The 10,493-nt window shown below is 45.0% G+C and overlaps 1 protein-coding gene across 1 annotated transcript in view; it reads left to right on the forward strand.

Annotated features, from left to right (window-relative positions):
• Positions 1-10,493, forward strand: part of LOC109884162 (band 4.1-like protein 3) — a 43,879-nt gene that overhangs the window by 14,606 nt on the left and 18,780 nt on the right. The window contains exon 2 of the mRNA XM_020476157.2: positions 5,129-5,256. Within this exon, the coding sequence (XP_020331746.2) occupies positions 5,140-5,256 (117 nt within the window). The 5' untranslated portion in view covers positions 5,129-5,139. The remainder of the gene's footprint in view (positions 1-5,128; positions 5,257-10,493) is intronic.

The following is a 10,493-nucleotide window of genomic DNA, read 5'->3' on the forward strand; positions in this document are numbered from 1 at the left end:
AGAAGGCCAGCATCCCGGAGTCGCCTCTTCACTGTTAACATTGAGACTGGACAGAGGAACTCTGCCTAGAAGGCCAGCATCCCGGAGTCTCCTCTTCACTGTTAACATTGAGACTGGACAGAGGAACTCTGCGTAGAACGCCAGCATCCCGGAGTCACCCTCTTCACTGTTAACATGGAGACTGGACAGAGGAACTCTGCCTAGAAGGCCAGCATCCCGGAGTCACCCTCTTCACTGTTGACATGGAGACTGGACAGAGGAACTCTGCGTAGAAGGTCAGCATCCCGGAGTCACCCTCTTCACTGTTAACATTGAGACTGGACAGAGGAACTCTGCGTAGAAGGCCAGCATCCCGGAGTCGCCTCTTCACTGTTAACATTGAGACTGGACAGAGGAACTCTGCCTAGAAGGCCAGCATCCCGGAGTCGCCTCTTCACTGTTAACATTGAGACTGGACAGAGGAACTCTGCGTAGAAGGCCAGCATCCCGGAGTCAACCTCTTCACTATTAACATTGAGACTGGACAGAGGAACTCTGCCTAGAAGGCCAGCATCCCGGAGTCGCCTCTTCACTGTTAACATGGAGACTGGACAGAGGAACTCTGCCTAGAAGGCCAGCATCCCGGAGTCACCTCTTCACTGTTAACATGGAGACTGGACAGAGGAACTCTGCCTAGAAGGCCAGCATCCCGGAGTCGCCTCTTCACTGTTAACATGGAGACTGGACAGAGGAACTCTGCCTAGAAGGCCAGCATCCCGGAGTCACCCTCTTCACTGTTGACATGGAGACTGGACAGAGGAACTCTGCGTAGAAGGCCAGCATCCCGGAGTCGCCTCTTCACTGTTGACGTTGAGACTGGACAGAGGAACTCTGCCTAGAAGGCCAGCATCCCGGAGTCGCCTCTTCACTGTTGACGTTGAGACTGGCTGGACAGAGGAACTCTGCGTAGAAGGCCAGCATCCCGGAGTCACCCTCTTCACTGTTGACATTGAGACTGGACAGAGGAACTCTGCCTAGAAGGCCAGCATCCCGGAGTCGCCTCTTCACTGTTAACATTGAGACTGGACAGAGGAACTCTGCCTAGAAGGCCAGCATCCCGGAGTCGCCTCTTCACTGTTAACATGGAGACCGGACAGAGGAACTCTGCCTAGAAGGCCAGCATCCCGGAGTCACCCTCTTCACTGTTGACATGGAGACTGGACAGAGGAACTCTGCGTAGAAGGCCAGCATCCCGGAGTCGCCTCTTCACTGTTAACATTGAGACTGGACAGAGGAACTCTGCCTAGAAGGCCAGCATCCCGGAGTCGCCTCTTCACTGTTAACATTGAGACTGGACAGAGGAACTCTGCCTAGAAGGCCAGCATCCCGGAGTCACCCTCTTCACTGTTAACATTGAGACTGGACAGAGGAACTCTGCCTAGAAGGCCAGCATCCCGGAGTCGCCTCTTCACTGTTAACATTGAGACTGGACAGAGGAACTCTGCCTAGAAGGCCAGCATCCCGGAGTCTCCTCTTCACTGTTAACATTGAGACTGGACAGAGGAACTCTGCCTAGAAGGCCAGCATCCCGGAGTCGCCTCTTCACTGTTAACATTGAGACTGGACAGAGGAACTCTGCGTAGAAGGCCAGCATCCCGGAGTCGCCTCTTCACTGTTAACATTGAGACTGGACAGAGGAACTCTGCCTAGAAGGCCAGCATCCCGGAGTCACCCTCTTCACTGTTAACATTGAGACTGGACAGAGGAACTCTGCGTAGAAGGCCAGCATCCCGGAGTCGCCTCTTCACTGTTAACATTGAGACTGGACAGAGGAACTCTGCCTAGAAGGCCAGCATCCCGGAGTCACCCTCTTCACTGTTAACATTGAGACTGGACAGAGGAACTCTGCCTAGAAGGCCAGCATCCCGGAGTCGCCTCTTCACTGTTAACATTGAGACTGGACAGAGGAACTCTGCCTAGAAGGCCAGCATCCCGGAGTCTCCTCTTCACTGTTAACATTGAGACTGGACAGAGGAACTCTGCCTAGAAGGCCAGCATCCCGGAGTCGCCTCTTCACTGTTAACATTGAGACTGGACAGAGGAACTCTGCGTAGAAGGCCAGCATCCCGGAGTCGCCTCTTCACTGTTAACATTGAGACTGGACAGAGGAACTCTGCCTAGAAGGCCAGCATCCCGGAGTCACCCTCTTCACTGTTAACATTGAGACTGGACAGAGGAACTCTGCGTAGAAGGCCAGCATCCCGGAGTCGCCTCTTCACTGTTAACATTGAGACTGGACAGAGGAACTCTGCCTAGAAGGCCAGCATCCCGGAGTCACCCTCTTCACTGTTAACATTGAGACTGGACAGAGGAACTCTGCCTAGAAGGCCAGCATCCCGGAGTCACCCTCTTCACTGTTGACATGGAGACTGGACAGAGGAACTCTGCCTAGAAGGCCAGCATCCCGGAGTCACCCTCTTCACTGTTGACATGGAGACTGGACAGAGGAACTCTGCGTAGAAGGCCAGCATCCCGGAGTCACCCTCTTCACTGTTAACATTGAGACTGGACAGAGGAACTCTGCCTAGAAGGCCAGCATCCCGGAGTCGCCTCTTCACTGTTAACATTGAGACTGGACAGAGGAACTCTGCCTAGAAGGCCAGCATCCCGGAGTCACCTCTTCACTGTTAACATTGAGACTGGACAGAGGAACTCTGCCTAGAAAGCCAACATCCCGGAGTCTCCTCTTCACTGTTAACATTGAGACTGGACAGAGGAACTCTGCCTAGAAGGCCAGCATCCCGGAGTCACCTCTTCACTGTTAACATTGAGACTGGACAGAGGAACTCTGCCTAGAAAGCCAACATCCCGGAGTCTCCTCTTCACTGTTAACATTGAGACTGGACAGAGGAACTCTGCCTAGAAGGCCAGCATCCCGGAGTCGCCTCTTCACTGTTAACATTGAGACTGAACAGAGGAACTCTGCCTAGAAGGCCAGCATCCCGGAGTCGCCTCTTCACTGTTAACATTGAGACTGGACAGAGGAACTCTGCCTAGAAGGCCAGCATCCCGGAGTCGCCTCTTCACTGTTAACATTGAGACTGAACAGAGGAACTCTGCCTAGAAGGCCAGCATCCCGGAGTCGCCTCTTCACTGTTAACATTGAGACTGGACAGAGGAACTCTGCCTAGAAGGCCAGCATCCCGGAGTCACCCTCTTCACTGTTAACATTGAGACTGGACAGAGGAACTCTGCCTAGAAGGCCAGCATCCCGGAGTCACCCTCTTCACTGTTAACATGGAGACTGGACAGAGGAACTCTGCGTAGAAGGCCAGCATCCCGGAGTCACCCTCTTCACTGTTAACATTGAGACTGGACAGAGGAACTCTGCCTAGAAGGCCAGCATCCCGGAGTCACCCTCTTCACTGTTAACATTGAGACTGGACAGAGGAACTCTGCTTAGAAGGCCAGCATCCCGGAGTCACCCTCTTCACTGTTAACATTGAGACTGGACAGAGGAACTCTGCGTAGAAGGCCAGCATCCCGGAGTCACCCTCTTCACTGTTAACATTGAGACTGGACAGAGGAACTCTGCGTAGAAGGCCAGCATCCCGGAGTCGCCTCTTCACTGTTAACATTGAGACTGGTGGAGCGCCGCTGCTGTATGTGCATTTTATTCGTTGCTTATGGCCTTATACAGTTGGTTGAGTGCTGTCTTAGAGCCCAGCATCAGTCTGTGGTGGTAAATAGATGGCTACGAATAATATAGATGAAAACTCTCTTGGTAGATAGTGTGCAACAACATTATATACAAAATAAGTTACAAACAATGTGGAAAAAAAACTAACAAAATAGCACAATTTCCAGACATTCAGAGATTTGTCCCAAAGCCACTCCTATGTTGTCTTGGCTGTGTGCTTAGGGTCGTTGTCCTGTTGGAAGGTGAACCTTCGCCCCAGTCTGAGGTCCTGAGCACTCTGGAGAAGGTTTTCATCAAGGATATCTCTGTATTTTGCTCCGTTCATCTTTCCCTTGATCCTGACTAGTCTCCCAGTCCCTGAAAAACATCCCCACAGCATGATGCTGCCACCACCATGGATGGTGCCAGGTTTCCTCCAGATGTGACGTTTGGCATTCAGGCCAAAGAGTCCTTTAAGTGCCTTTTGGGAACCTCCAAGCGGGTGGTCATGTGCCTTTTACTGAGGAGTGGCTTCCATCTGGCCACTCTACCATAAAGGCCTGATTGGTGAAGTGCTGCAGAGATGGTTGTCCTTCTGGAAGGTTCTCCCATCTCCGCAGAGGAACTCTTGAGCTCTGTCAGAGTGACCATCGGGTTCTTGGTCACCTCCCTGACCAAGGCCCTTATTTCCCCCGATTGTTCAGTTTGTCCGGGTGGCCAGCTCTAGGAAGAGTCTTGGTGGTTCCAAACTTCTTCCATTTAAGAATGATGGAGGCCACTGTGTTCTTGGGGACCTTCAATGCTGCAGACATGTTTTGGTACCCTTCCCCAGATCTCTGCCTCAACACAATCCTGTCTCTGAGCTCTATGGACAATTCCTTCGACCTAGTGGCTTGGTCTTTGCTCTGACATGCACTGTCAACTGTGGAACCTTATATAGACAGGTGTGTGCCTTTCCAAATCAGGTCCAGTTAATTGAATTTACCACAGGTGGACTCCAATCAAGTTGTAGAAACGTCAAGGATGATCAATGGAAACTTTATTTTTATTTGATAGTATTACTGACTTATTATCTATTTGTCAGCTTTGTTACTTTATAACTGCATTGTTGTGAAAGGGTTCGTAACTAAGCATTTCACTGTAAAGTCTATACTTGTTGTATTCAAATAACATTTGGTTTGATTTAGTAGTCAGTGATAGTGGCTCTGAGCTGCCACTGCTCTCACTGGTTTAGGAATGGTGGGTGGCTCTGTAAATCCTCACAAACAAACTCTCTCTCCCTCTCCCTCTCTCTCTCTCTCTCTCTCCCTCTCTCTCTCTCTCTCCCTCTCTCCCTCTCCCTCTCCCTCTCCCTCTCCCTCTCCCTCTCCCCCTCTCCCTCTCCCTCTCCCTCTCTCTCTCCTTCTCCTCTCTCCCTCTCCCTCTCCCTCTCTCTCTCTCTGTCTCTCTCTGTCTCTCTCTCTTTTCCAGTGTGATTGACCATGATGACTGAATCAGGAGCGGACTCTGAGCCCAAGCAGCAGAAGGAGAAAGAAGGGAAGGCAGTTGAACACTTCCCAGCTGCCACTGGACACAGTACACCAACCAGAAATAACCAGGTGAGCCTTCCACCCTATACAGCTACAGTACAGTTTGACTTGTGCCCAATGGGGGAGCTCGGAATTTCTGTGTTGACAACTTTTCAGCCATAATATATGGTTCCTACTTTAAAAGTTGCGTGCTTACACCGCGGGACTTAGAGGTACCCTGCATCACTGCTTCATTGCTTCAGACCGCCACAAGGGGGAGTTAAAGCACTCATTATGCATTTGGTTCCCAAGGTTTTTATATGACCAATCATATCGAGTGGTTCCAAGGACAAATTTGACGCGAGCCTCCTGGTGACTCCTGTCCCTGGTGACTTCAGCAAAGATGGCTGACAAAACATTACAAGGAAGCAAATGTATGTAGTTTTTTATTGTCATAACGAGTCATAACGAGTCATAACGAGTCAGGCAAAAAAAAAATACAATTGAGAGGAATATTTTAGTTAAGGTGGAGACAAATGACTGTGCATATTTGTTTGTCATGTAGTTAATTTACAAATATCACTATTTAGAAGGTTTTTCCCCAGACATATCCAATACCAGGTGTATCAAAGTAATTCATTATAGCAAGCAGGGAGCAGGTTTTGAACCCTCAACATTGCATCGGCCCCGAAGTCCAGCACGCTAACGACTGTGCCCAAATGTATTAATTGGGGTGGGGGCCGATTGTGGCTAAAAACACTTTATCAATTGGAATCTTTAACGTGAAAAGGGGGAAAGGTATTATTATTTGTTTCTGTGATGTGAATTCTGAAAACAATGTTTGATGAGGATGGGCTATTAGTTGAACAATAGACTATTCAACCTTTACTAAATAATGGTCTAATAGCTGAGCTACAGTTGAAGTAGGAAGTTTACATACATCTTAGCCAAATATATTTAAACTCAGTTTTTCACAACTTCTGACATTTACTCCTAGTAAAATTTCCCTGTTTTAGGTCAGTTAGGATCACCACTTTATTTTAAGAATGTGAAATGTCAGAATAATAGTAGAGAGAGTGATTTATTTCAGCGTTTATTTCTTTCATCACATTCCCAGTGGGTCAGAAGTTTACATACACTCAATTAGTATTTGGTAGCATTGCCTTTAAATGGTTTAACTTGGGTCAAACGTTTTGGGTAGCCTTCCACAAGCTTCCCACAATAAGTTGGATGAATTTTGGCCCATTCCTCCTGACAGAGCTGATGTAACTGAGTCAGGTTTTTAGGCCTCCTTGCTACCACACAATTTTTTCAGTTCTGCCGACAAATTTTCTATAGGATTGAGGTCAGGGCTTTGTGATGGCTACTCCAATACCTTGACTTTGTTGTTCTTAAGCCATTTTGCCACAACTTTGGAAGTATGCTTGGGGTCATTGTCCATTTGGAAGACCCATTTGCGACCAAACTTTAACTTCCTGACTGATGTCTTGAGATTTTGCTTACATTTTCCTACCTCATGAAGCCATCTATTTTGTGAAGTGCACCAGTCCCTCCTGCAGCAAAGCACCCCCACAACATGATGCTGCCACCCCCATGCTTCACGGTTGGGATGGTGTTCTTCGGCTTGCAAGCCTCCCCCTTTTTCCTCTAAACATAACGATGGTCATTATGGCCAAACAGTTCTATTTTGTTTCATCAGACCAGAGGACATACCTCCAAAAAGTACGATCTTTGTCCCCATGTGCAGTTGCAAACCGTAGTCTGGCTTTTTTATGGCGGTTTTGGAGCAGTGGCTTTTTCTTTGCTGAGCGGCCTTTCAGGTTATGTCGATTTAGGACTCGTTTGACTGTGGATATAGATACTTTTGTACTTGTTTCCTCCAGCATCTTCACAAGGTCCTTTGCTGTTGTTCTGGAATTGATTTGCACTTTTCGCACCAAAGTACGTTCATCTCTAGAGACATAACACGTCTCCTTCCTGAGCGGTATAACGGCTGCGTGGTGTTTATACTTGCATACTATTGTTTGTACAGATGACCGTGGTACCTTCAGCCGTTTGGAAATTGCTCCCACAGGATGAACGAGAATTGTGGAAGTCCACAAAAAAAATGGTGGTCTTGGCTGATTAATTTTTTTAATTAATTCTGATTTCTTTTGATTTCCCCATGATGTCAAGCAAAGAGGCACTGAGTTTGAAGGTAGGCCTTGAAATACATCCAAAGGTACACCTCCAATTGACTCTCATTATGTCAATTAGCCTATCAGAAGCTTCTAAAGCCATGACATCATTTTCTGTAATTTTCCAGGCTGTTTAAAGGCACAGTCAACTTAGTGTATGTAAACTTCTGACCCACTGGAATTGTGATACAGGGAATTATAAGTGAAATAATCTGTCTTTGAACAATTGTTGGAAAAATTAGATGTCCGACTTGCCTAAACTATAGTTTGTTAATTAATTAGAAATTTGTGGAGTGGTTGAAAAATGAGTTTGAATGACTCCAACCTAAATATATGTAATCCCCCCCTCCCCTCCCATCCCCAACTTGGTGTGAACCTCCCTCATCTCCAACTTGCAACAAATCATTTTCAAGACTATCTAGAAAAAGCAGAGGAGATGCGCAATAGGTTTCTAAGAAGAGGCTATTTTCCACATTGTGTGGAAGAAGCTCTTAATTTGGCATTGAGGAAAACATGAGATGAACAACAAAGACCCGTAATGTTCACAACTACTTTGAAAAGTGGGAGATGCAGTTAATTTATTTACACTTGGTCCATGCTGCCAGCCACAAAAGAAAATCAGCCAGAATGTTTTGGGATTTTTACCCTCCAGACATAATTTTTTCTTAATGATGAAATGTATGTTATAAATTTGAACATGAATTATGCCCCTATTTCAGATTACTCTGACGTTTTTCTTACACTGTAGGGTTAGGGTTACCCAATGATTTATGAAAACTTGCTTGGTTCGTCGATGTCCTCATTGTGGTTTTACAGACGTGTTTAATACGTTTTACAGTGCCTTGCGAAAGTATTCGGCCCCCTTGAACTTTGCGACCTTTTGCCACATTTCAGGCTTCAAACATAAAGATATAAAACTGTATTTTTTTGTGAAGAATCAACAACAAGTGGGACACAATCATGAAGTGGAACGACATTTATTGGATATTTCAAACTTTTTTAACAAATCAAAAACTGAAAAATTGGGCGTGCAAAATTATTCATCCCCTTACTTTCAGTGCAGCAAACTCTCTCCAGAAGTTCAGTGAGGATCTCTGAATGATCCAATGTTGACCTAAATTACTAATGATGATAATGATGGGTTCCTTCTTCTTTTTCTTCATCTTATCAGGTTGTTGCCTCATCTTATCAGGCTGTTGCCAGGCAACTGCAATAAAAGATAGCTCAGATGTGCGAGTGCCTTTTTTTGAATTTAGAATTTTACTTTACAAACAACAATTAATAAATTTTTTAATTTACTGACTGACGTGCCCAAAGTAAACTGCCTGTTACTCAGGCCCAGAAGCCAGGATATGTAATTGGTGTCATTGGAAAGAAAACACTTAGAAGTTTCTAAAACCGTTAATGTCTGAGACTAATTGACCGAATTGATATGGTGGAAATCCGATGAAAAACCAGATTCTTTTTTTCTGTAATTCCGACTCCCAGATTGCAATTCGAATCTGTAAATCTGTAAATCGGAAAACGCAGTTAAATTAACAAGAATTTAAGCTTTTAAATTATATAACATTCTTGTTGTTGTTTACGATTATTCATTTGAATTGCCCTCCAACCTTGTTAATATTATTATAATAATAATATAATTAATTAATATATAATATATAATAATGATACAAAATACTCTTTCAAAATGCAGATGTTGATTTAGTTATGGATCTATAATGAATTACTGTGGGAATAAATATCACTGATTTACAGAAATATTGGAACAAAGTTGTCTAATGATGTAGGATCCTCCAATCCTGTAGCCTACTCCTGACAATCACGTTGTACAGCGCCATATTTTAAATTATTAAATTAAGAACGAATTGCAAGAAATCGCTGAAGTTGGAGACTTTTATCTCCCTCACCAACTTCAAACATCTTCTATCTGAGCAGCTAACCGATCGCTGCAGCTGTACATAGTCTATCGGTAAATAGCCCACCCAATTGACCTACCTCATCCCCATACTGTTTATATTTATTTACTTTTCTTGCTCTTTTGCACACCAGTATCTCTACTGGTATCTCTACCTGGTATCTCTACCTGCACATGACCATCTGATCATTTATCACTCCAGTGTTAATCTGCAAAATTGTAATTTCACCTACCTCCTCATGCCTTTTGCACACAATGTATATAGACTCCCCTTTTTTTCTACTGTGTTATTGACTTGTTAATTGTTTACTCCATGTGTAACTCTGTTGTCTGTTCACACTGCTATGCTTTATCTTGGCCAGGTCGCAGTTGTAAATGATAACTTGTTCTCAACTGGCCTACCTGGTTAAATAAAGGTGTTCTCAACTAGCCTACCTGGTTAAATAAAGGTGTTCTCAACTAGCCTACCTGGTGAAATAAAGGTGTTCTCAACTAGCCTACCTGGTGAAATAAAGGTGTTCTCAACTAGCCTACCTGGTTAAATAAAGGTGTTCTCAACTAGCCTACCTGGTGAAATAAAGGTGAAAAAATATAATCCCTTCAATCCTAATGGAAACCCAGAGGGTTTCATTTGTCGTTTTCCTCTGAATAGAAACACCATAATATTAATCTAATTAATTAAGCAACATTTCTTAAAATCAGTCTCATATATTATGTTACTACAAAAAAAGCTTTAAATTCTCTGGTAATGCCAATACAGAACACTATCAAATGCTCCTCAAAGATGCCCTCTGGTTGTCAAACTAGCAATAACTTGCAGTAACAGAAGACATGGCAGAGAATAAAATGACGAGACACAGAATGCTGCAGTAGCACTCAGGGTTTTGCTGCAGTATGACTCAACTTTTAAAGGAGGAACCACTGTATATTATATTGGATTGAGAACGTTGACTTATAATATTAATATTGGTGGTTTGAGAACGGAGTCACTTTGGGCTCCATTTTTCTCTGTGGTGTCTGAGTTTGGCCTGGCAGACTACAGATTGTCTGTTTCTCTGTGGTGTGTGAGTTTGGCCTGGCAGACTACAGATTGCCTGTTTCTCTGTGGTGTCTGAGTTTGGCCTGGCAGACTACAGATTGCCTGTTTCTCTGTGGTGTCTGAGTTTGGCCTGGCAGACTACAGATTGTCTGTTTCTCTGTGGTGTCTGAGTTTGGCCTGGCAGACTACAGAT

Source organism: Oncorhynchus kisutch, linkage group LG30, assembly GCF_002021735.2.
Source record: "Oncorhynchus kisutch isolate 150728-3 linkage group LG30, Okis_V2, whole genome shotgun sequence".
NCBI lineage: Eukaryota > Metazoa > Chordata > Actinopteri > Salmoniformes > Salmonidae > Oncorhynchus > Oncorhynchus kisutch.